General features: G+C 35.5%; 1 protein-coding gene across 2 annotated transcripts in view; it reads right to left on the bottom strand.

The window, feature by feature from the left end:
- SEC24B (SEC24 homolog B, COPII coat complex component) overlaps positions 1–27,710 on the bottom strand; it is a 45,976-nt gene that overhangs the window by 10,341 nt on the left and 7,925 nt on the right. Inside the window, exons 3-18 of one of the 2 annotated variants that reach the window (XM_059844250.1) lie at positions 21,835–22,020; positions 17,023–17,127; positions 14,039–14,119; positions 12,123–12,304; positions 10,387–10,571; positions 9,146–9,248; positions 8,132–8,258; positions 7,398–7,507; positions 6,361–6,473; positions 4,870–4,988; positions 4,407–4,462; positions 3,891–4,097; positions 3,107–3,230; positions 2,332–2,490; positions 1,724–1,897; positions 970–1,080 (exon numbers count right to left, since the gene is read on the bottom strand). In XM_059844250.1, coding sequence (XP_059700233.1) covers positions 970–1,080; positions 1,724–1,897; positions 2,332–2,490; positions 3,107–3,230; positions 3,891–4,097; positions 4,407–4,462; positions 4,870–4,988; positions 6,361–6,473; positions 7,398–7,507; positions 8,132–8,258; positions 9,146–9,248; positions 10,387–10,571; positions 12,123–12,304; positions 14,039–14,119; positions 17,023–17,127; positions 21,835–22,020 — 2,142 coding nt within the window. The remainder of the gene's footprint in view (positions 1–969; positions 1,081–1,723; positions 1,898–2,331; positions 2,491–3,106; positions 3,231–3,890; positions 4,098–4,406; positions 4,463–4,869; positions 4,989–6,360; positions 6,474–7,397; positions 7,508–8,131; positions 8,259–9,145; positions 9,249–10,386; positions 10,572–12,122; positions 12,305–14,038; positions 14,120–17,022; positions 17,128–21,834; positions 22,021–27,710) is intronic. The other variant, XM_059844251.1, reaches the window with a different exon arrangement.

The following is a 27,710-nucleotide window of genomic DNA, read 5'->3' as shown; positions in this document are numbered from 1 at the left end:
GGAGAATTAAAAGAAATTTTTAAAGCTATCATACATAGTGAAGTCTAAATATAAACTTAAACCTTTTACTAACAACTTAGCTATTGTTGAAATGCTGTTGCCTAACCCCCACGAAAAGATCTGCAGCAGTTATTTTGATTTCTTTTTCCTCCCTCACATAAGAAATTTCTTCCAATACTTCAGTGGCATAATTGTTATTACTGTAAATGCTGCTTCATCTTTCTCTGCTGAGCAAGGGCTGCAAATCCTTGGCTGGAGGAAGACACCTGCTGGACTGAATGTGTATTTAAGAGGAGATCACAGAATGGTTTGGGTTGGAAGGGATCTTAAAGATCATCTAGTTCCAATCCCAGAAGACACAGAATTATAATTTACTTCTTCTGATTTCAATATTAATATACAATATAGAACATGTTAAAAAGCTGCACAGAGTCATACATATTTAACAGGAGAGATCAGTCTATGAAACAGCTACTTATGACCCACAATTAAGGGATAAGTAAGAATCCTCAATCCCACAACAACAGAAGGATAGAAATCAGTATCTCAGATACACTGCTGTCAGAAATTCCCTTTTAGTCTCCAGCAACACACTAAACTGAATCACTGTTTCTTAAGTAATCCTAGAATACTTAAGTTTGAGTGAACAACAATGATAATGATGATATAAAAATGAGAGTTTTGATCCAAGTGTGTTATGATTCTTTGTCCTTTACTAACAACCAGAGAACAAAGTAAGAAGGCTCCTTTTAAAAGACTAAAGTCAACTAAGTATTCAGAACAAGGAGTATTTCAGTTCACAATTTCAGTATGAATTTGGTTTTGTCATCTTTTGCACACACATGCTCCAGTGTGTTGCACTCCAACCTTTTTTGATAATACCCAGGCTCCATTCACTACTTAATTTAAATGGCTGGCAAAATTAGGAACATGCCAAAAAGCACGTGAATCTTCCTGGCCTGTACTCACCCATGTTTGCTAAGAGGCACACAACTGCTTGTACATCTGCTCCTGCATACACATCAGACAGGGAACTCACTACGGGCAAGCAAAGTGTGTGCACTCGAATTCGACGCTCACCTAAGAGAAATTAGTGGGAAATCATTTTGCATTCTCTCCTGGTAGAATTAACAAATTCAGTCATTACAGCATCTCCTCCCATCTAAGATGCACCCATTCTAGCAGTCAAGAAACTGCTGCAACACTGTCTCCCATTCCTGTCTCAACTTATTAAAATTCTACTCTAAAGCAGCACAAATTGATAACATAAACTAGCAACATCCACAGTGTGTGTCTTTGATCCTACAAATGAAGTACACTGACATCCATCCCAAAATTTTGTGGCATCTTCTACCACAGAAATTAGCTGCTATTCTTTATGCTCACCCAGTGTAGTAATTGCAGCTTGATCCAATCCATCACAGGTCTGTGTGTTTGGACAAAGTGCCTGCCAAACATGTTACTGGCTGTAACAATGGCCAGACTTTTAAGTGAAAAAGTCTTGCTGAATCAGCACTATGTCAAAGGCAGATGAAATTTTCACTTTAAAACAGTGTTTTTAAGGATTTCCATTATGTGATTAACTGCCAAGTAGGCTCACTAGCCCTGACAAGATTCTTTTAGGGTACAGAGCACAACAAAAGGCTGTGGAACAAACTTTACAAACATTACACCATAAAAAGAAACAAAACTCCCAGTGACCAATTAATTTGAATTTATTTACCTTTACTGGAAGTATACAAAAGAGCTGTTTGAAAACAAACCAAGGATGTGTCAGTCAGACTTTCCTCTATGGACATTTGTACTGCAAATCCAGCATCAGGATTGACATTGGCAAGGGACAGTAAATCAGTAGATCGTACAAAAAAATTCCCATGGAAAGTGTGTATTGAAAGACCTAGAATCAGATTAAATATTCAGAGTGAGGTTAAAACAGCATGGAAAACTCTCACCAATAACTAAAACCCCAGTCCTCAAGCTAAGGTCAAAGAAAACAGTAAAACTTCTATCATGTAGAACCAATTACATGAATCATTAGATATTTCAGCATGATCGTGTAGAGTACATGTTCAATTCTGAACACTCCAAAGTGAATGATGCACTTACACTACACATATCAACTTATAGAGAGATGGTACTATCAACTAAAAAAACAAAACAAAAAAAAAACCAACACCAAAAGCTAACTTAGCATAAAGAAGATAACTCTTTTACTCTTCAAAGAAAGGAAAATAACATTGAATTTAATGTTGCTAAAGACTAAGCACATTCAAAATGATTACTAACACATTTACACCAACGGTTCCATAGGAATCAGTATTTAAGACACACCTTTTGTACATCTTATGCGCATAACTGCTTCAAATCCAATCTTTCTTGTAAGGTATCTTTTCAGGTCTTTTTGCAACTTTTCAGCCTGAGCAGGATTATGGCTGTGATGGAAAGATGGATAGTAATAGATGCATCCAGCAGAATACTTGGACATGCACGCTGTGAAGGAAGGAAAGATACAGTTAAGAAGTAAAACTGTAACATGAAATCAGGACATAAAAATTGTGTCCAGACTTCCACAAGTAACATCTACCTTAATCTTCTCAATATCACCCACATCAGAAAGACAACTGTCCCAGACCCAGGCAAGTGAAGATGGAAATGAATCACCCCAACACATAATGACCTAATTATACACCAAGCTCAATAAGCATCCTACATTTGGCAGCTAAGAATGAAGCTCTTGCAGAAATATCTAATGGTGCAGAGGTAAAATTAAGTGTGTGTACAGAGACAAATCTTAGATAATTTATCAAAGGATGAAAACTCTGTTCTACCCCTATAATTAAACTTCATTTATTCCTTGACACGTTTCTGTTCTTGAGCAGAAGAATACTTCTCATTTAAAACTTTTAAACCTTAGAATAAATTGTCTGATACCACCAATGTAATATTTCTGTTCTTTACTTCCATCAACTTCAACGTCAATTCCTTTGCAATATGAACTGCAATTATAGAAGTGCTAAAATATTTACATGACTTTAGAATTCCTGAGGTAGCCCGTGCTTCTTAAGAGAGATAACAGTGCAGAAAGAGGGAATCATGTACTCCTTACCAAGAGAAGCTAGATCAGAATATTGTGAACTTAAGAGAAATAAATCCACAGCAGTCTGCTGGCCAGAGCAGTCCAGTGCCAACTTCTTATAAAAGTCTGTTGCTGGACCAAGATGCTGGACCACCTTTAGTAAATAAATCATACAGGGAGGAGTTATGACAACAATCATGCTTTTTAGACTTCATGGACCAAAAGACATACTATTCAGAAGCATCTGAGTAACTGAGTTGTGGATGCCATGGGGCAGGGAGAGAGAAACAGCAAGCATTTCTCACAGCGGCTTGTGAAAAATTTTAGAGAGCTGGAAAGATGTGATAACTTGTTGACTATAAACAATTTGCAGGTGGTGTTTTTCTACTCTATTTTTCTGTTCCTCTCAAAGGCAGTGAGTGAGAAAGACGTTTCTGTTAGTTAGCCAATAGAATATAATCTATCATACCACTCTATAAAAACAGCGCGGTTCTTTTGAATAAAGTCTTCTTCTCCTTTGCTACGATCCTGCCTCTCGTCTGTTCCTGCCCTGACCCCGGCACACGAGTGACACTGAGTCACAAATATTTGCAGCTTCTTTTGCTTGCCAAGAAAAATTATTGGCCATGCACTTCAAAAGAAGTAATACCACACATGCATGTATAAAGTAGTGATCTTAAATGCATAAACATAATTAAAATTTAGCTAATTGCTATAAATGAAGACAAAGCAATTGATCTGCAGAACTGTGCAAGTCACAAAGACATGGCCAGTCCTTAGTCTTTTGAAATGAATAGTAAGGGAAATTTTTTACCTTTGTGCTTGATCTCTGATTGGGATCCTCTCTGGAATGCAAAAGCCCCGCTCCCAAAGACGGTAACTGAGTTTGAAACACAGAGATCCGACCACCCGTTGGAGACATCAGTTTAAATGCAGCCTGAAGAGCAGGGCCTAATGCACTGTGTGTTTCTCTTGTATTGGTGAACATGTTTGGTAACGCATTCAATAGATCTTTTATCAGCTGCAGAACAGATTGAAAGGTGTTTTATGAGATTCTGCAAGCTTGAGATTTTCTGTTTCCAAAAAAATTTACTGCCACGACTGAAGTGGCAGAATCAGTACCAACTATTTTGGTTCTATTTTAACACACAAAGGAAAACAAAGTTGTAATTTTAAAAGCTATGATGTATCAATGAAACATTTCCATAAGAAAAAATTAGCATTGGAACTACATATTATGAAGATTAAGTTTGAATTCATAGTTTAACAGGAACATCTGTTTTGAATATTTACCACCATAAATTTAAGGATGTATTTTGAGCAATCATACCTCTTTGCTTTCATGGAGATTTACAAGTAAACTATCTGGTGTAGGTAAGAAAATATCTGTGGAGAGAATAGAAAAAAAAAAGATTAAAGAAAAAATAACACTACAACAGAACAAAATATTTAATTGCCCACTGCTACAAACACCATGAGACAGTATACTTTTCTAATGTGTGTGTTACAGCTAAATATTCCTTGCAGATAAGTAAATTATATGCAGATAAAAGTGTGTTAGAGTAATACAGTCCGTACAAAGCTTGTCTGATTCAAAGCAAAATTAACTTTTGAATTTCACATTTTAAACATCACCTACTCTGTAGTTGGTGCAAGACTATTTTTCAAAAAAATAGTCTTATTCATTAACATAGACCTAATACCAAATAGTTGAGAGATTCTAACCTTTTTCTGGGGAAAAGAAAAAAATAATAGGTTCTCAAAAATTCAGCTTCCATTTTCTTTTTACTTACCATCAATATCTGAGACAATCAGCATCTGAGGCTGTGATAAACCTTCTTGCAAGTTGTAAAACTGAACAGTGCTGTCAAACGTTATGAACCCTATTCTTGTTCTTGAATCTCCAGGCAGCCTGAAGCATTAAAAAATAAACTATTAAGCCCTAAATCTCTCTCTCAAGACATGTAGATACTCAGGGCTCCTGCTGATGTTAGAAGAAACTCAGTTCATGTGTAAAGAAGTGAAGGGAGAACATAAGAAGGGAGATCTGAAACAGGAATACAATCAATACTTCCTCAACATTTTCTGAAAAGCTGGGGTAATGATCCAGCTTACAAGACCAAGTGTTACAGATAAGCACTCACTAATATATTGATACTTTGTTCCACAAGAGAGCTTAATAAGTTCGTTTAAACATTAGACTGACACATGAAAGAAGTCAGCCTTCACAGTTCTTTAATAGAAACCAGTGCATTCTGCCCTTTCCTGATTCAGAACCCCCACTTACTAATGTAGTTACACAGTACTTACAGCTCTAAACCAAAATCCAACGCCTCTACAAAGCAACACGTTTATTTCTTATGTAGACCATATTTCAGTGTATGGCATAAGACAAAATTAAAGACTACAGGGGATTTCTCAAGTAAAATATAAAAAACATCATGAAGTGCTGAAAACCATGACAGTCACCAAGAGCAATAAAGGCAAATATTGCTGCTACCATCTGGGTATGTAAATGAGGTGGATGCACTGATTCTCCTGTGCACTTGGAATGGGATTTTATGAATTTTCCTAAAATAATTAAGCATGTTTCTGAGATTCTGTTGATAAAATAGCCATAAAAAACTGAACAAAGAAAGACTGAACCAAAAAAATGGAAGCAAAGATTTTTAGTGTATGTTGGCTTCTTCATGAGAAAACCAAGTTCACCAAGAAAAACTTGTAGAAAGGAATTTTTAAGGCAAGGCCTCCACAGGATTAGTTGTCAAAAGGCATGAACACAGTGAAGCTCATTAACCCTCACTCAAAATGCATCAGGAACAATCCCATACACGCTGTCCCAGTGCAAAAATAAAAACAGAGAAATTGACACAGGGTAACTGCGATCTAAAAAAACCCAAACTGACAACACAGCTCACCCAGGCAGTCTTACTCCCGTGGTTACAATGTTCCAGTTTGCAGCACCTCAGAACTCTCAGCACAAAAACCAGATAATTTAACTGTTGTAATTTATTATTTTTGTTGGTCTTGGCAAGGGGGAAGAATGAAATTTAAAAATCTTTGTACAATCAACTTGTTGTTAGAAATCACAGCTAAATATTCCTTGCTGATAAGTAATTAAATTTTATGCAGATACACATGCAGGGAAGGAATTCCAGGCAATGGAACTTCTGCCCTTTAGGAACAGAATGTTTAGACATTTTGAAATTTCCTTCAAATTTTTCAGTTACAATTTTGCATAACAAAAATGTTAGCTGATTTCATAAGGTTATTTATACTCTTACTTGTCTAGGTTTTCCAGCAATGACTGGCAGAGTATTGTCAAATATCCAGCCTCCACTGCATTATGAGACACATCTAAAACAAATAAATATACCGCAGGCTGAGGAGGACGAAGCTACAAATTAAAAAAAAAAAAAAAATTCAAAAATCATATTCAAAGAAATGTTAAAAGTGATTAGTCATTAGAAAGGGAAGTAGGAAAAGGAAATACTTAGAAAAATGCAAGGTATACATTATGCAATAAAGGTAATTTACTAAGCAATATGCAGATAGATTCAACCACAATCCCCACAAGTGGTTAACAACTGTCATTTGTAATAAACATAAAATGTTATACTTCGGGGGAAAAAAGGATATTTTAGTCCCTCCTTCCAAAAGTCAGTTCAAACATGACAAAAGAGACCAACTTCCATCTTTTAAATTCCATTGTTTTTTCAGTACACGGACAATGTGATCCATGAAACAGGGTTAGAGCATTCTACCTACACTGTTCCCCCAATTATGTATTGAGCTGTTTATTCACTGTAAAATGTCTGCCACAATGTTTCAATTCAAAGACAAGAGAACAATTTATTTTTGCTGCTGCTAAAAATGTCATTCTGAAGTAGGCCTCTTCCCAGGCAGACAAGACCACCATCCCAGCAATTGTAAGCTGACTCCTAATAAGAACCATTTCTTCACAATTACTAACTAGAAATTTGAAGCTGAATTAATTTGCTCATTATCCTATTACTGGTCTTTCAAAACATCCTCAAAATGAGGGAGAAAGGCAGAAATCACACTGCATCAGATTCAAATCTGACTGTGCCACATTAAACTACACTGAATGACAACACACATCCAATTACTTTATCTCAAAAGCTTCTGACTCTTTACATCAGCCAAAACTCAAAATATGAATTTAACTATTCCTTGGTGTTAAGAGAAGCTTCACAGAAAAATTAATACACACCACTGGATCAATAGGAAACATTAATTCCATGCACTATTATATTAATATGCAATTGCTGTTGAAGTTACTATGAAAACTTTTTCTTACCATATAGTCTGAAGAAGCAATGAATTCCACTGTAGAATTTTGCACCTCTGGCCGTTTGTGAGGCTCTCCATAAGACCGTGTCAGAGGATTATACATAAATTCTTCAGGAACTATTAAAAAAAAAAATTACCCCCCATAAATACAGATTATATTTTTGTCAGAAAAAGCCCCATTATTGCAGCTAAATGCAAAGTAATATGGGCAATACTTCAATTACTGCAATAGCAAAAAATTTACATTAAGGATACATAAAAAAGGAACATGTCAAATATCTCAAGCATATCTTTAACAACAAAGTTCAGCAACTAGAAAGAAAATTTATTTATTTTAAATGACAACAGATCCCCAACTATAAAACAGCAATGCAAGCAGAGCATTTCACAACAAAGCAGCAGGCTGCACTGTTCTCATAACCTCTGGCCTGGATTGTAGCTGTCATCATGATTCCATCTGCATATTGCAACAGCAGTCAGTGGGATTAGCTGATTTCATTAGACAAGGAATCAGCATATTATGAATACATTTTCTTCATGTCCACAAAGATTGCAAAACAATCTTTTGCTTCAAGAAAAAGCACAACATATCTGTCTTAAGATGCTTTTCAAAATCTCTGGATCATAAGGACATTGTCACTGTAGTTTATGTTTTAATCTAAAATATCCCATGGACTGATACAAGGTAAATACTTGAAAGAGATTCTACAAATGCAAGCATCTCCTGTTACAGTCACTTACCATCATTAACTCTATAGCACAGGTTGCATTTCCACCGCCTTTGATCGATGAAAGAAACAAAAGGGTTGATGTAAGTCCTGCAGGATCTGCATCTCACTATTGTGCTTGATGTTATTACTGGCAATTGCTAAAAAAGAAACAATGAAAAGCTCTCACAAAGGTATGTAATAAACTTCATGGAAAGCATCTCTGTGCAGTACAGTTCATAAAAGCTTTGTGAGACTTCATTTTCTATCATCTTTCCTTTTAGCCATTTAGTTCAATTTCATAGAGTAATTATGATGTCTATTAAAAACAATCTCCCCCTAAAACAAAAAAATTTAACACTTAAATATTGCCTTAATATAGTCTCAAAATCAAAGATGTACTAAGATCTTAAATGAAACTACTTTAAATTATAGCTACTATGGCAAAATGAATTATGAAAGGACAACTTTTGAGTGACTCCATAAGAAATATGATGGATGGCAAATCTTACACAAAGTACACACAATTAATAAAAAGAAGTTATACCAGAAAGTTATTAACATTATTACAAAAAAGCTAATAAATTACATTGAGAGGAGTTGCTTAACATGAATGAATGAATGAAGCTTATGAATATATCTTCAAACTTATACTGTGTTTATGTTCTATTGAAAGCAAGTATCAGGCCAGTCACACATTCAAACTGAGTACTTCTCCTCAGGAGAGCTTTGTAAACACTTTTTTAAGATGTATCTGACAGCTGTGAGCCCAACACACAGAGTGGCAATTTTTCGGAGAACCACAGGCAAGCAAAGACTTCCAACAACAACAAAAAAATAAACTTGAAGAGCTTCTTCCTTATGCATTCCAATGAAGTAGCAATTTCAAGGCTTTTTTTGCTCTCCTCCTCTCTAAGTCACAGACAATTTTTTGTAGTTCTGCTAAACTCAGGACTCAGAGTTCATTATATTTCATTGTTTGAATGAAAATAGAACAAATGTATATATAAAACAAACACACACACAAAAAAAAAGTAAAGTACTTTACCGTCAGGTCCCTGAAGGGATGCAGCAACAAACCCAAAGGAAGTTTAGCTTTGTTTAACAAAGCCTGTGTCTGGGGAATATTTGTCAATGTACATCGAAATGAGCTGAAAGGAAATAGAAACATAATGTTAAAAATGAAATTTTAAGAGATAATGAAAACATTGTGTTAACACCTCATTTTAAAGAATTCAGAAATTTAAGAAATCCTATGTTTTACAAATTATTTAATTAAAAAATGCAGAAAGATTTTTAAAAAGGCTTCATAAAGAAACACACAAAAAAATACCAGCCTGCCCCACCATTTAATAGTTCAGCAATGCAAGTATACCAAAACCAACTTGCAATTAAGAGACAGGACTGTTTTAGATACAGCACTCAATGAGAACTATGTATCTTTCTGTTCATTATAAAGATTTTTCCAGTGAACCAAGAAAGTATTTAACTAGTACTCAGAATGTCATATTTATATAAGAAAACATTAGAAAAGGATCCCAAATACTGAAAGAGTCAAAACCTTTTGTTCTGTGAGACACTAAAAAAGCCCAATGCACAAATAGTGCTGTCAAAAGTGTTCCACATGTAAGAATGATTCCCAGGCCTTCAGTTTTCTGATTTCTGTTTTCTGGTGGGACCATGAACTCTCACTACAGGAATAAGGATGCTGAGTCATTTTAAGGCAATGAAGAATGCTTATTTTGGAATTACAAATAAAATCTCTGGGGAAAAGCACTTTCCACTGTACTTAGCTGCACTTCACTAGGGATACTTGATAATACTACTTAATGTTAATTAGAGGTAAAAGGATACCTGATTGCAGAATTATCATAGTAAAATATACTCATAAATTATTAAGTGTATTCAGGCCTAATCATAATACTTTTGTGGAAAAAAATCCTATGCAATATTACAAAGTATTGTATGAAACATATTGTATAACATTAATGTGTTTATTAAAATATCTTTTTTTAAATGGATAAAACAAGGTGAAGATTTGGAAAAATTATTAAAATACTAAGAAACTAGCAACACTCACTGCATATAATATATTGTGATGGCAGGACAGTTCCAATATTTGTGTTATGATTCAGAGGATGAACTTACTTTCTGTTAAAAGGCTTTTTATTATTTATTTTTCATCACTAAGATTGAAAATTAGGAGTCAGCTGAGACACTTTTTGAAATTTTAAGTAATTATTGCCCACTAAAAAATATAAGACAGTATCCTAGACACAGTAAACTTACTCTGGACTGCAGTTTAATTTCCTAAGATCAGAATTCAAGTTAGGCACAGGTGCTGGAACTGAAGACACTGGTAAAATATTTCTATCATGTGTAAGGTTTACTGGTCTTAAGCTTTCTGGCTGCTGAGAATGCTGTAGACTTAATCCTCCTAAGGAAGAGGACAGCTGGTTCACACCTGGATATTGCTGTAAAGTTAAGAGCATGACAAACACGTGAACACACAATCATGTTCAAATAACAACCTTCAATCTTCTTTAGTGCCCTCCCTTCCAGACACGTATTTAGAAAAGATACAGCAGCCATTAGTAACAAACCCAAACAAACAAAAGGAGTGTTGTACTGTAGAAATTTAAAAATGCTACAACAAATGTGATGCACCTTCCAAATGTGTATCATCGGACAAAATTCAAATTCGTTATGCAAACCAACACTGGAAGTCACACATAACCCATCTCTTCAGGCATAAGAAAACAAGTTACTAAAAAGGCTGGAACAATTTCTCTCCCACTCTGCTCTGCAATTTAACTTTTGTTACAATCAACTTTTCCAAGTTACAGACACTGACTTTAAAAATTTATTTTTAAATTAAAACAAAACACCATAGAGGAGGAGAAAAGGTTAGGTTGGATGGCACCTTTGAGGTCTGGTAGTCTAATCCCTTGCTCAAGCAAGGCTAACTTAAAAGTTAATTTAGATTGCTCATACAGATTCACCCAGCTAAGTTTTCAAAATATCTAAGGATGGACAATTTCACAGCACAATCTGTTCTAGTGCTTCCCCACTTGCATCCTGAAGCATTTTCTCCTTTTATGTACAACCTGAATTCCCTTGAAGCAACTCCTGTTCTTTTACTGCGTGCTACTGAAAGAGCCCAACTTCATCTCACATTACAGTAAAGATGAAGCCAACCCTTTCAATTAAAAAAAAAAAATTAAATGAAACATTTCTTCCAAGTCATATTTTACATTGTGCCTGTGACAGTGAGAGCCTTACTGGATGTCATATGCAGTAAGGAATTTTGATCACCAACCACAGCAGTTTCACTGTCTTTGCCAGGTGGCCCTTACTTCAGAGAGCAGGATTTGTGTATCAGTATGTTTCTTTTACTAGACCCTTCGCACATACATTCCTCTGCAATTCTTCAGCATTTGTGTCTTGCCTCAGTACCTGGCTCCTTTTCTGCCACTGTTCTTGGGGAATTCATGTGAACAACAGAAATCAGGTGATTGTACACCATTTCTTGGGTGTTTGGAGCTATCTTTCTGAGGAAAACAGAGCAGACGCAGACAGCCTGCTCCACTACACACAGTCAGCACAAGCTCTACAGAGTTCTTTTATTTGGACCCTATACCATGCCTTGCTCATAAGGTCATTTAATGCTTGAGATCGTTGCCTATAGCAATGCCCTATGCTGATCAAGTACTTTCTTATGCTTCTTCATTGTTTCCTATCAATAAACTTCAGCTCTTTCAAACATCACATCTTAACAGTGTGGAGTTTGCTAATAACTGGTGAAGCAAACTTGTTAAGCCTAACAACTTGGAGGCACACTTAAAATTTTCCTTTAAAAGCCTTCCATTAAGTTTAGAACCAGAGATATGATGTCAATATTATACCTAATGTTTATTGTCTCAGAAATTATAAAAATGTGAAAATAAAGGGGAAATATATCACACAGAAAAGGTTTTTCCCAGGAATTTACTTCATGAAGTAATTTTAAAATGAAAAATACAAGCCTGTGCATAGTGCTGAAAACCAGAATGGTGTCCTGGATTACTGGGCTGCACAGGAGTAGGTGGTGTTGCATTTTGGTAGCCTGGCTGCAGTGCTGGATATCCATAACCAAAGGGCTTAGAAGCTTTTGATGTTTGGAGGACTGACGGAGAGGGAACTGGGCTGCTAGTCACAGAACGTGTCTCTGGAAACACAAAAGAAATGCCACAGATACTGAATACACTTATTATTTCCGTCTTAATTTAAACATAAACTCCTAAATACTTCAAAACAACATTAATATTAGTAAGTTTTTTCATTATCCATCAAGTTATTTTTATGCACCGAAAAAAGAAATTTAAAAGAAAGATTACTTCAAGAATTTTGACAAAGACAGTGTGTATGGAAGATGACCAGGGACTTATGTCACTACAAACAAAATGTTACTTTACAAAAAGAGGCAACTTGAAAAAAAAGTCATTTGAATTGAATAACAATAGAACCACATTTTATTCCAATATATACATTTGATATAAACCACAAATGAGACCATTCACACTTAGTCTCTCCTCCACTTCTGAAAACTGTCATAGCATGACTAGAATCATTCTGTGATTCTATGATTACTTCGTGAAAAGCTGTGCCTAGAGTTAGTGAATAGCTCCATTGGCTCAGACTTATGTTTGGACAGTATTCATAAATGGTAGAGGAGAAATAAAGCATGGCCTCTTTTGAAGTTTTAACCTGATGCAAGTTTCTCTTCTATATGAATGCAGCACAGCTTAGTTCTGCTATTTTTCAAGGTCAAACTGAAAGTAATCTACAGTGAACTTAACAGCTGTAAAGAGATGAAAGTACTCTTTAGAAATGTCTACAGATATGAGCTAAGTTTCAGAAGAATTTAAGCTTGGTGAAGTCAACTGGGAAAAGTGCAAGCAAAGGAACAAAGCACTTCAAGAAACCAACTGCCAAGAAACTATGTTTGTTATGAACAGTCCATGAGGGAAAAAAACCCAATAAAACCATAAAAAAACTGCAACAGATTTAAGAAACCTAATGATGACTGTTTATCTTAAAAAAAAAAAAGAAACAAGTTTTTTTTAGAATATGGTTTCAGCAGAAACAAAATGGTTAGTTATTAGGCCAGAGGGTATAGAATTTGTAGTCCTGCTAGACTCTATGTGGATAACAATACCAGCTTTCTAACTGAGAGAGATCTCACTTTAATCAGGAACCCATCAAACTATGGCAAACTGCTGTGACACTCCCAGGGGCCAGAACAAGGCAAAGTAGCCAGGAGGGGGTAGGTCCTCCAAATTAATCCAATTACTCATTTAAAATAGTGGCTAAAATACTTTGAATAGCATCTTTTCCCCTTGCTCTCAATATGGCAGCTCTACAGATTTCAAGACGTAGGTAGTCAGCCAGTAGGCTCATTTAGAACCAACCTGACAGTCCTGATATTTTTAGAGCTAAGAGTAAGCAAAACAGCAGCCATTTTCTTTAAATGAAGAAAAGTAAAAGAAAATAACCTGATCCAAGCATCTCTGCAAGCTGATATTGTTGGTCTCCCAAAACTTCTGTGATGTGTCAGCAATTATTATCAGCTCCTAATGTCAACAACACAATCAGGCATACAGTATAATCTAGAAAAAAGATGCTGCTTTCACACTTAGCATATTTCAGCACTACCCTCAATACTATAATGGAAAGTATGGCTTATGATTCAGGGAAGTTTTATTACATGGTTATATGAACTTAAGTCTTAAAACCGTGAGAAATTATTTAAAAAGACATGTATGTTTCCTCTGATGATTTCCCCTGCTCCTTTCACAGGCACTGCCTTTCATCTACTTGTTAATTAACAATAAACAAGACCAGAAACAATAAAAAACCACATTTATATACTTGAATAAATAATTCAAAACAAACTGCTTACCTGGATAGCCACCTCCTTCCAGAGCATCATAATTGTTCAGAACAGGAGAGGCACTGCTTGTAGTAGAGGAACTATCAAGTGCTGGGGGAGGAAAAGAGTTTAACTTTAGGGATATCAGAAATAGCAAACTTTTGTTAAACAAAAGACTGAGTTTTTTTTTTTTTTTTTTTCCTAAAACCTTTGATAAGAAACTGTCAAGAAAGATCCTGGGAAAAAAAATCCCACCACTTCCCCCCTAAGACTTGAAAACTATTAGCACTGTAAAGAGGAGAGGGAGAAAGCATAATCAGCAAGATACTAGAAACAAACAAGCACATGCCCAACAAACAGCAAAAGAGATCAATGGCAAAAAGACAAAAACAATGAAAAAAGTTGTTTCTTGAAATAGAAAATATTTTTATATTAAACCAAAAGTTCTTTCTAGACTATATCAGCTGAGGCCATGCACATTTTAAAAACAATCCATTCACAACTGCAAGCAACAGAAGATTCCCATCATCTTCAGAGTGATTATCCACCTTCAAGCCAAACTAAAAAGGATTTAATTCTTCTCTCTTTTCTGTACCATTCTAATTCACAGCTAGCTTTCCTCTCAGTCTAAAAGTTCTATTTTCCATTATTATTGACAAGAGTGTGAACTTCAGTTGGTATAAACAATTACTCTTGGCTCAGCCTAAAGTAGCTGAGTAAAAAGTAACTATGCAAAAATAAGTACCAAAAGTTAATTAGGCAGATATGAAAAAGCACAATGAGCACATACATAGCTGTTAGGACTGAAGAGACTTGATTGCTTAATTTTTAGTTCAACCTATGCACAGATCTTGAACATCTTATGGTAAAACATCTGGCAAACAAAGAATTATTTTAAAACATCTTTGCCAACACGATTTCACACACATTTATTTCCAATGAAAAAAGGGTCAAGAAGATTAAACGCATCTTCTCTTTAAAACACACCAAGCCATGAAGTATGATAGAAAAAAAAGCGTCCATTTAAGAATTGAGAAAAAAAAAGAAAATTTTATATATAATTTTTGTGGCAGAAAAGACTGAAAAGATTCACTGATACTGTTCTACTTGGAAGGATCAACCATGACCACATATCCCATTGCAAAGTTGAAAGTATTTCAAGGGACATTTGAGACTTCCAAGAGAAGAGACTCTGCATATGAAAACATAACATCATTGACATTTGGGACACAGAAACCATGGCACCATCCTGACAGTATAGATAATTCTTGAGCATTTTGCCTTTAAAGCATTCAACTAAGAAACAGAAAAGCTATTTAAAAAATCCTTACGACTAACAACAATATATTATTTAAAGGAAAATTTAATTCTGTGATATTCACACAATCTTAGTTTTCAGATTTTCACTGTAAATATTCTTTTTTTGTTTAATCCTGGAGGCTACTAAAGAACATAATTGCAAGATTTTATTTTCTGTTCTAGAAGCTGAAGGAATAAAGATTCATGACTTTTTTTACCCTGATCAGGATTAGGGCTTTTAAAGCTTTGCTAAGTCTTACTACAGAAAAGTCAAAATATACTTTTGTTAGGTCAACAACACAGTTGAGAAGTTACACAAGCAACCAGATTTCCAGAACCTACTCTTCATAAAACCACTGTGACAGTCTGAGCCAGAAATTTGTCTACTGAAATCTGTTAAGGATTTGCATTAGCTCCTGCTGACAGGGCATAAAACAGTATGTGCTTATTAATCAGACAGCCTCCGTATGGAACCCGGGCACCCTTTCACTCTTTTCCGTAACACAAATTTAAATGCAAGGATACAGGTTTTAGTAATGTACAGAACTTGAGAGAGAATGATGGTAGGGAGTATGAAGCTTTGTTTAAGGAACAAAGTAAGGAGAAAAAGGTTACAGTTGATAAAAAACCCAATCAACACCATTTGGACAGAAACCTTGACATGCAACCCAACACACTGTTCTTAATTATGACTTGGATGTCGTCATTGGTTTGTTCCATTCTTCACAGAATTATTATGAGTAAACTACACTATTTTCACAGTATTCTCAGTGATTATTTCATTATTTTAATAAAACTGGCATTGTTTTTGGTTTTTTTTTCTGACAACATGTATCATAAAATTAAAGAAAAAGCTACAATAGTTTCCTATTCCAAATTTATACTAAAAGTCAGCAGTACAAGGTATGTGCTGTTACTTCCATCTATCAATAAGGGTAGTAGTCTTATGTTTATCTCAAAAAAAGCTTTTTATACTGTTACCACTCATGCAGTCAGTAAAGACTTCAAGTTCCAAAAGAAAAGGTTACCAAAATTGAAGAAACTAAACTGGTGCGAAACATTAAACTCACAAAACCAGGTCATTTTGACAACAGGCAAAATGCAACCAAGTATGTAACACCTCAACCAATTAAAAAAAAAAATCAACAAACTTTTAAAGCTTTCTACAAAGCAAGCTGATTAAAACTGTACCTATGAGCCTGAACCATTGAGACATACATCTTTAGAAGGAGAAAAAATCAGCACAGATTAATTTACTGTCCTAAAAAGCACACTTACAACCTCTCCACGTTTAATTGTTTGAGTTCCTTATGAATAAAATGAGAAACAAGGTAAACACTCTTCAATGTAATGATACAAATGGCATCGGATAGCTTAACCTGAACAATTATCTGTGTAAGTTCTACTGCTAGTTATCTTCAGTTAAAACTCACTGCAAATCAAAATACTAAAAATATGGGAGTCTTGCAAGTTGTAAACATTACTTTGTTAGATTCATAAAGCATCTGATATTAACATGACAAAAAAAGGGACTTATTTGTTGGTCACTACTGAAGTCCTTTTTGTTTACTATACTAGTAACAGCTGGGAAATCTCAAGCTGAAGAGTCAGCATGATGCTTTGTCTTAAAGAAAGAAAAAGTTTCAGGGGATGGAAATATGGGGAAAACCTTGAGTAGGAAGAGAACAAGATACTGGTGTAAAGCTAAAGCCAACCTGCTTCCTCATCCTCCTCATCCTCTTCCTCATCATCTGAACTTGATGACAAGGGAGCTGGTGCAGAGCTAGCTTGATTATTAACATATCCACCATACTGCATGCCTGTGAATTGGAAAGCACAAACATCAGAGTCAGACAGACAGGAAAGACGAGAAACGGAAGTCACAAATCATTGCATTAAAAGTGAGAGAAATCAGCTGTTCCAGAGAAAATCCCAGCATGCAGCAAGTTAAATCTACAATCCTAGAAGCAGTTATTAGTGGGCTAGTTCAGTAAAATATTAGTAGCACATGGAAGTTAGCAGAAAATTTTACATGTGTGTATATGCATGTGTACCAGGAAATTAAACACACAGACTTCCTACCTATCTTTTTAATACTGGTTTATCCAGGGGAGTACTTGTATAAATTAATACACAGAAATAAAGGAGTTGTTTCCACATAAATTCAAATTATGTTATGAAAATGTTTAGTATTAACTTTTGCTTGGCACACCTTTTAAGACAAGAGTAATTCATGTTGGAATTCTGTCAGAAATGAATGAAATATACTACTGCTGCCACATGCAAGAGTACAAACACACATACAGAGAGCACAACACAATCAGGGAAATTAAGGCCAGGTAAACCGAAAAATTTGGGTTGTCTTATGTTTACATGAGTGCCTAAATTCGGGCTCATAAGCACATGATTACACCATGCATTTCTAGTATCTGGTGACAATGCAGCAACTCTTTGTTACTGCTGTCACATTCACAGCACAACTCATTAGGTTTTTTTCAGTTTTTTGTTTGCTTTTACAATATCTTCTCTAAACATATGTGAGCAATACACAAAAGCAACACAAACACACTGTTTCAAAACAGAGTAAAGCAGGCAGCAATGGCTTATAATTAATTTCCTACATCACTTGTTATTGATGCATTTTCAGCATCTTCAAGAAATCTTAGATTTCTCTTGTGACAGGCAAAGTTAGCAAGGATTTTAGATATGCTTTTAGTTAGGCAGTGACATCCTAAATAAATGCAAGTAATCACTGCTTCTCTCTTATCAATCTAATGGATTGCTATGACAAGAAAATATCCTAAATATTCAAAACTCTTCAATTTGGGAATTTGAGGTTCCATCGCTCTGTAGAAGTACTGGGGCACCAATGAATAGCATTCTTCATTTTAATACTATAAAGCATTACAGAAGTGTTATACATAATCTGAAACCATCACAGTAACTAATAACATGCCCATCTATGACTTCAATCAACTGCATCAACATTTATTTTATTTTATTTAAAATATGGTCTATAAATGCTGTTAGTTTCATTGCTAACCCTTTCTTTTAAAAAGGGTTAGCAAATGAACCCAAGAGGAACATTTAATTTCACATAAAAACCCTAACAGAATCAAGGTGAAGAGTAGCTACTCAAATACTGGAAGTAAAAAGAAAACAAAGCAAAACAACTTTCTTGAGAAGGTGAACTTTCATAGAGAGACTGGTGCAAGAAAAAATTGGCATTACATTCCTTTATCTAGTGCATTAATACTTGTACAATTCCAATGAAATTCCTCTGTAATTCAAGTAGTCACATGAAAAATCATCCCAAGTGCCACTGAGTAGATTCAGTGCTTCAGTTTTTCCATACTGTTAAAACACAGGGCTAATTTGAGTAATTTCTAGTCCTATCTTTTATAAATTTACTGAATGCATTTGGGAAGGAGAATACAAGAAAATCATTATCTGTGCAAGAACAGACTATGTCTTTTCTCAGGCCTGGGAGAACTACTGAGGAATAGAACAGAACTGCATTACTGTGAAAGAGGGAAAAAACCCTACCTTAAAATAAGTAAAATACAAATAAAAGGGTTAAAAGTCAGGATGACAAGAAGGGCTGCACTGTAACAGCAAGAACCAAAGTAAAAGCAGATGCCCCCAGTGTGAGAAGTAAAGAATGTAAAGACATCGTGTACATGGATAAGAAGAAAGGACATCTACCTGTAAAGTGCATGCCAATGCAAAAATTCCAAGCATGCACAGATGAAAGAAAAGGACTGGATTACTCATTACTGGTCACATGCATTAAGGATGCAGGTGCTCAGAAAGAATAAGGAAGAAAAGAGATTGAAAAAGTATGCTAGCAACATAGAACTTTAGGAATCATGAACTATATCACTATGAACGCTGTGAAGAGTGGGCTGGTTTGATTCTCAGGAGCCTTATGAGTTTGCATAGAGTTATTTTCATTGCCAACAGTACTACAGATTTCTGCTTTTGAGACTGTGCTGTGCTAGTACAACTCTCCAGTCAAAAAGAAACCTCTGGTGAATAGATCTGGCTAAAAAATAACATAGTTTAAAAAGTCATTGTCAGGTGGGGAAGTCTCCCTTTCTAGTTCACTGCCCAGCAATGCCAATAGTAGACTAACACAGGGGAGAAAGCAACTGAGGGCAGAAATGGGAGGCTGCAGACAGCAATTCCAAGTGCCATCATGTTCCAAATAATGTTTTCTGTTGTGACAACTCAGTTCTGCTTAATATCTTTTAAAAATTTGATAATGGTGTTAAAATCTCCAACTTTCAAAACTGTAAAAGCCAAATTTGAAATAGTTATTTATTTTGAGTCATGTTATCCCATAAATCTGGCCTAAAATGCAACTACATAATTTAAATCATCACAAAATTTTTGGACTGGAAATTTCTAAACCCTGCAAGCAGTGTACCTGTGGTATAATAATATTGCACTCAAAGGCTTTATCCCACTATAATTTACAGACATCTAGAAATGTAGGTGGCAGGACACAGAAGATAAACTGGGATAATAACACATTTGCCTGTGAAATAAACCAATTATTTTGGTATTTTAAGTTCAATCACCCACACCATAAAAGCCTTTCAAACATAAAGTGCACATTAATTTTGTACGGATAGTTATGTAAGATTAAATAGGCTTCAATATATTTTAAGGTTTTTGTCCTGTTGAAGATAGTCAAGTAAACAATTAGAATTTTTTAGTTTTTACAGGAATGCCCCAAAGAGGTGCTTAAAACAATGAAATGTTTTTCAAAAATTAATTCAAACTGCATTTTTTCAGAATGCTTTCATGCAGGCAATGGTATTCCATAATTTAAAAAAATATTTTAAAAAATCAAGTCTATCTGATTACTGCAGCTGAAACATACTTGGAATTCTAACCCAGACAAATATTTAATACATATGTGCTGATTTTTCAATAGGTTCACTTCCACAAATAGATAATGTACTCTTGCTTTTTTAATCAAAAATTAAATGTGATAACTATTTCAGACTCCTCAAAAAAAACTAGAGAAGAGTTTGAAGTCTTCCAGTGCTCATAAAACCATCATCTGAACATAGAAACTTATGTGTGATGACATGTAAATAGATAAAATTAGATCAATAAAAACTCCTGACAACTTATCTTTATACTGCCAACATATTGTTGTTTTTAGAATGTGCTCATTCAGCTACTTACTGCATTCACCTTCACTTAGTGGAAGCATTTGAATTTAGGGAAGTTCAGCAGCCACTGCACTGATCTGTAGCTGCTGTACCAGGCGTTCACACATTTCACAGGAATCACTTCCAGAACACACACATTGCACATCAAGGCAATCACAGTTAAAGAGCTGAAATCCTTTTTCTCATTAAAAACATGGTTTGCAATTTCTTTGAAAAAAGAAGCAACAGTTTTTTCTAGTAAGCACACCTACAACACAAAGTCTATCAATCACCAAAATCAACTGTAAAACTGTGTAAGGGCCACACTTCCAAAAATTGACATACTTTCTTTAAAATTACATGCTGTACATAGGACTTTACAGCAATGAATAATTTTTTTTCCTCTAATAGATACAGAAATGATTGATGAACAACCTGTAATCTGCATTCTACCAGAAAAATGAGGAAAAGGGGTAATTTAGTTATTTACGTCAGAGGATTCTATAATTTAAGAATAAAAAAATACTCTGTGACAATCACACACCATGGGGTTGCCAATTATTTTGAACACTAGAGATACCATATTCTGACAAAATTAATACCTACTTTAACCCCTCAGGCAGAGTTCTTTATCCACAAGAATTTAAAATTCTGAAATTGCTAAGAGAAAACATGGCCAAAATAAAAAAAAATCATGCAGTCAATTAGATTTGGAATACCAGATACAGAAATACGTAATAATCAAGAGGCAAGTCAAAACATCAGTGTAAAGTTTAATTTAACTGAAGAAGGCTCAAGAGCCAATCGATTCTTTGTCAAGATGCTGCCAACAAAATAGGAAGGAGCTTATACAAACACTCAGGTTTTCCCACACGAATTCTTGCAGCAGCTTTCCATGGGCACTTACAGCTAGGCAGTAAGAAAACAATTCTACCTTAATCCTAACTTAATCCTCAAACTCACTGCTTCCACATACTAGCAGATTTCTAGTCTACACTTCATTTTTCAATACAGACTAATTACAAGCTAATTTTAAGATCTTCTTCTAAGAAATTAAAGTAGTGAGCAGTTTTTTAAAGTAAGGGAACTAAAAGAAGGTTTTTTGAGCAAGAGACAAGTAAGACTGCCAACAAGACAAACAAGTCAAAGGCAACAACACATGGACAAAGGAAATCAAACACAAGGATTAAGAGAATCTAAAACCAAGGTGACATAAAACACCACCACTCAGGGAGCCTGATGAGACGCCAGAGATGTGCTCCAGTTAAACACAGAAGAGCAGCAATAAAACTTCCAGCATTCATGTGTGCATGTGGAATACAGCAAAAGCCTGTAGTGTGACTTCCCATTCCCTTTTAGTACCTTCCTGAAGGGCCAGCTCTGGTGACTGTGTAACAGACGGTGAAGATGGTGGCTTTGAAGACAGGCTTGGAGCAGGTGACCTTACTGACGACATCACAGCAGAGGCAGCAGATGTTCCAGGTCCAGGCTTGGTAAATGGAACATTCTGGCTCACTGAGTGCACAGGCTGTGAAGAATCTATGCCACCTGAAAACAACATCAGAAAGCAGGAACCCTTTGTATGTACTTGCACAGACAATTATACAGCACAAGCAATCACACTTGATACCACAGTAACTACAAAAAACAATACAGTACTTTAAAGAGAGATGCCTTCAAACAAGTATGTATGGAAAGATTGGTTGCTTTAAAAAATTCAGTACCTACAGTGCTAAAACTCCGTTATAATGAACAAATTGCTCTGACAACAGCATAAAAAAAAAAAAGAAAGCATGATGCAGTACAAGCAATACTAAGCTGAAGCTTCTTTTTGCTACATCCCCACAATGCTGTGCTTTTATAAGTTACTGTTCCCAGGTAAGTGGAATGTAGTCCACCCGAAATACACCCGTCAACATTCTTCCCATGGGAGGAAATCTTGTGCAGTAGACCAGTACTATGCTTCCCTTGCAGTGCTGGCACTTGCAATATGGGTATTCAGTTATGAGACTCATATTCCAAGCAATCCGTTGCAATCAACCAGTATTCCACAAAACTTCTGATGTGTTTTAGACATCTGGACTAGATATAATCTGCTTAAAAAAAGTCAGATTAATGCTTTGAGAGATTTGACATAGTCCAGCTGAAACTCCAATCAGACAAGGACAACATAACTTCAATTAAGTTAGCTCTCAACTAAGGGTTGCTCTTTGCTCATAAATTGAGAAAAACTGTATTATGAGTCTTTCTAAAAAAACTCTGACCAACCAAGCTGTTAAAAAGAAGAGAAAGGAAATGGTTTTACCAAAAGTACTCAGTAAAAAACCACAGAAATTAAGCAAGAGCAAAATTCTCCACTTGTAGAGTACTCGTTTAAGTTACCGAATTTGCTGTAGGAGGCAGAGTTAATATTAATTTTGCACCTTCTGCACATATAGCTGTGTAGTTCATACAGTCCCTGAGCTTTTCCTTGAATAATGGAGGTGATATCTCAAGGAACTTCATGGCGAAGTTGAGGTTTCCTTTAGAGGGTGAAGAAGAGGAGGCTTAAAATGATCCTTCTGTTTTTATTATTTACAGTCAAAATTTACAGCACACATCTTTATTATCTTTTATATATTTTTCAATTTTAAAATCTGCTGTTGAGCATACACACGGCTTTTTGCAAGTCTTATCAAAATCAAAATGATGTCTTTTTCCAATGAACAATGAACATACACAGCATTTTTTTACTGCAATGGACTTGCTATAACCTTTGCTTCCACACAGTGTCTTGCAGATTCCCCATGGCAGCTTCAGAACCTGTCAGCAGGAATGCTCTTATTACAGTAGCTTCCTCAAGCAAGACATACAAGATGACAAGAGAAGTTCTCTGCCACATTCATGTGCTCACCCAGGTTTTGTAGAGTTGTTTGCAGGGTGATGGTATTTTCCACACTGGAAGGCAATATAGCCATGCTGGCAGCATCAAGCACTGCTATAGAGAGTGTTAAATGCTGTAATGTCAGTGTCACGTGCTCAAAGCCAAAACCAATTTACACCTGGATTAGCTGAAGATGTAATACCTTCCTGCCAAGTACTAATATCTATTCTCAAGCAAAGGTTATCCAATTGTCTTCAAAATTACGTAAATCCTTTAAATGCATTGTAAAATAAATATTTCTAAACTCTGAGAAATAAAATTTATTTTCTCCTTGTACAAAAATCCAACCTGAAAAATCAAATATTAAACTTTATTTGGTAACTCCATAAAGGTTTTAAATGCTGTAAGCAACCAAGTCCAAAGGAAACACTAGAACAAAATTAACATTTAAAACCACATTTCCTCACCTTCAGTGTGTACTTAAGTTTTTCCTTCATGGCTCTCAACCAATAATCAAGCATAATGATCTACAGCTAAAAGGCATGTTACAGAAAGAATCTGCAGAATTGGGCAAATTAGCATTGTAATTCATATTTTTTCCCTGTACATCATCACAAAGTTGTCATTTAATTTCTAACTGGTGATACCTAGAGGTAAACTATACATAGAGGTCATAGTTTAAAAGTATCACCACAGCATCTCCTCAGAATTTCAGAAGACATGCGAGCATTATCCCTCTTGACTTGCTTCAGCTTGAAGTGGTCTTGATTTCCTGCCCTCACAACCCCACACATCCCCTACACCCAACACTACACAATTTCTAAGGAGAGAGGCACCACCTCCCTGCAGCCTGTTTTCCAACAGCATCCTTTGCCCCTGTCTTTCAGTACTGGCTGCAGTCCTTCCCCTTTTTTCAACCACACCTATATTAGCAGATTTACAGGATTATAGCCTACATTCCTATGGAACTGGGGCAGTAAGGACTTTACATCCTGATCTGACATAAGGGGAAGTATGCACGTGAGCTAATGAAATTAGAGTGTCTCCTGCTTAAGCAGGCTGTCCATACCAGGATGCAAAGAAACCCATGCCATATACCCACAGGAGCTCTCCAACTCGCTCTCCCCATGGAGGAGTCCAGTAAAATTCAGACATCCTGGCTGGCATCCATCCTAAGTTGAAAAGCACCAACAATAATGAGAGTGCTCCAATTTCAGCTGAAATAAACTGGAAAAACATTTAAGAAAGCTACTGACCTAAGAAAGACAAAAAACCAAAATAATACAAAGTATGAAATTTACATAGCATAACACTCCTGAACAGATTTTTATCAAGACTGTTCAGGTGAAATACAGGTTTTAAAGATAGAAGAGGGTGATTCTGCAGGGTTAAACTAGTTTAAACCTCCAAGGAGAAAAATCTTGAATTAGAGATATTTATATTCTACTTTATTTATACTTCGTAAAGCAAAGAAAATTATTCTCACTGGCTATTATTCACCAAGAGCAGTCAACTACCAGCAAAAAAAAAAAAAAAAATCCTCTTAAAATAAATCTGGTTTCTTCTACTGAAATCTTAGCACACTTGCTGAAAATACTTCAGATATTTCAGAAAGAGGCTGCTGAAGTCCTAGGAAAATACTTTGTTTCAGTTTTATGTCCTTAGTACACAACATATAGAAGTTAAGAGGTTTGACCTTAGTAAATTCAACATGCTGGAAGCTTTGCAAAGCTATACATAAAATTGGATTTTTAAAGAAACCAATTCAAGTCCAGTGGCGACAACTTTTTTGATTAAAGTAAAAAACAATTCAGAAATCTAACAACTTCTGAAAAACTCTCGCCAGCCTAAGTTTCCTGACTAAGTTCTGTTTGGACACACAGATTTCACCAACACATCATTCTTCTACAAAAAGGATTCATTTTCATCACAGAGAGCTTTCAGTGCTGACTGTACAAAACTGCTTTAAAAAAATACACTAAAACTGTAGCATCTTGACTGACAGTCTGTCTGCAATTTGCTTATTTATAATTTAAAGATTGTAAGGGCATCTTTCACAGCACAGGGGCAATGACACCAAACTCTCATTGGCACCCTGACAAAGAGGAGGACACTGTATCCAAGTTTCTTACACAAACAGTGGAGAAAGCATGCTTATGCATTTCAGTAAATCTTTCTTTTTTTCAAGTAGTTTAGCAAAAAACTATACACAGAACAGATGGCAACTGTTTCCCATCATTGCTTCTTCCCAAAGAAATAGGATGAAATATTCAGAAAGTTTCCTTCCAACAGATCATTCATTATTTCCTTATGCTCCTTATGAATTGTATTCAGACATTTTCCAAGGATGTACAGGAACTGGCAAATAATTTTCAAAATCCAACTCCTTTTCTTAAAGGCTGTAAACAAATAAATACGATATATAAAATGACTCTATCTGAGAACAGTAAGACTGCACTAGGAAATTTAGAAAGCATCTCAGCATCTCAAAACCAAACTAATTATGCCAGGATCAAACAATTACTATAATTACTTTACAATTTTATTATTACGCATTTATTTGTAGTTATTTATGTAAATATTTTACTATCCAGGTGTTGTAGCAATTGGAGTTTTAACATATTTTAGCCAAAGATGTTGAATTCTAGATTAAAAGAAATCAGATATCATTGGAGGCAGTTTGTTTAGCCCCACACACCAAAAATGGTTTAGTATTCAAGGTTTTATTATTAAAACCAGCTCTTTCTTCAGCCTTGCTGTCAGCTTTGTGTTTATCTGTTTTTTTAGACAGGAAATATGGAATCATCTGTGTTCTGAGACTGAACCAGAATCCAGGGGGAAGAAAAAAAAATTATTTTGCAGATAAATCACTTCCAGAAACCTGTGTACTGTGCAATGAAGCACAGGGCATGCTTCTATCAGCAGAAAGCCCAGAAAGAGTCTGCATGTGGTGTAACTGCTGAGGCCGACAGTCCAGCAAGCCAACCAAGGACTGCAGCACTACCCAAGTACAACAGAAACAGTGAATCAGTGTTTATTTTCATACTGCAAAGTAAGTATCCATGACACAGCATTATCACAGCCAAGCCTATCACTCATTCTTTGAAATCCAAGTGTAATATTACTACTTTTTCTTGAGGCCATAAACTAACTCAATCACCCCTTAAGAGCAGCACTGAATGGTTCAAAAATAAAACTGCTGCTCATATTGCTCTTCACTGTCTGGTCAGCTCCACTGTTCCACCTTTAAAACAGCTGCTCACTGCAAAAAAAACTGCTATGAATAAATCACTTCAAGATACCTCTACGGGAAAGAAAATTAACAAGCATTGGAATGAAAAACTTCTGTAAATAAAAGAGAAACAGTCTGAAAAACAAAAAGTTGTTTTCATATGCCTACTGCATATTGTGCTATTCTGGAAAGATACCTGCATTCTGTCAAGTCCAGCTGCACATTCTGCACTGAACAGAGTCAACTTTTTTGGCCAGTCCTTGAAAGAATCCATTTTTATGAACAACCATGAAATGCTGGTAACTTCAGGAGCTTTTCAAGGAGCTCCCTGTATTTCTTTTTTTAAATGATATTTTGTTTCATAGTTTGAAAATACTGGAGAAAATTACACAGAGCATTTATCAGTACAGAATTCAAATCTACTAATATTAAATGACACTCTACATCCTAGTCTTGGGAGGGGGGAGGAAATTAATATAGAAACTAAATTCAAACTCTGGATTGAATGAGCTTCATTTAAGCTTAACTGCTTTTCCCCCCCAAAAAAATCTTTACCAAACCCATATTCTTTCTTAAGTCCCTGGTCTGAGAAAGTCTCAGCTACTAGGACTCCTAACACACTTTCAATGTTACACTATAATCTGAAATATCTAGCATTAAAAAAGAAACCTACAGTTATGTAACATCTGTCTTTAGTTGAGAAAGCAAGCTGTAGTCTGGCACTGCTTACAGGTCAAAACTGTGTGAAGTCAGAAAATTCCCAGTTTAGAAAGAAAATCAAATCAAATCCTGCACAGACTCTCTCCGCTGCAGAGTGATATATTTCATTGTGAAGGTATTCTCACATCTCCAGTCTCTTCCATGCTTCCTACTAAGTACTGCCCCATGAACTCATACTCGGTTTTCCTATGAAACAGAAGCTGAAAGAACTAACAAGGTCTGAATGTACCTGCCTTCAACTGGCACCATCACAACCTTATAGCTACATCCATACTAAAACCATCGAGTTGTTGCTTGCAAAAATCAGCTACAACTTCCTCTTTCAAATGCTTATCAAAAATATTAATTAAAAAGACCCAACTGACTTGAAATCTAAGTAGGGTTCCACTTGTTTCCTGAACTTTGTGGGAAAATGCAGATATG

The sequence above is a fragment of the Haemorhous mexicanus genome, chromosome 4 (assembly GCF_027477595.1).
Source record: "Haemorhous mexicanus isolate bHaeMex1 chromosome 4, bHaeMex1.pri, whole genome shotgun sequence".
In the NCBI taxonomy this organism is placed as follows: Eukaryota; Metazoa; Chordata; class Aves; order Passeriformes; family Fringillidae; genus Haemorhous; species Haemorhous mexicanus.
Note: the sequence above shows the minus strand (reverse complement) of the source record. Positions and strands in the feature narration are given on the sequence as shown.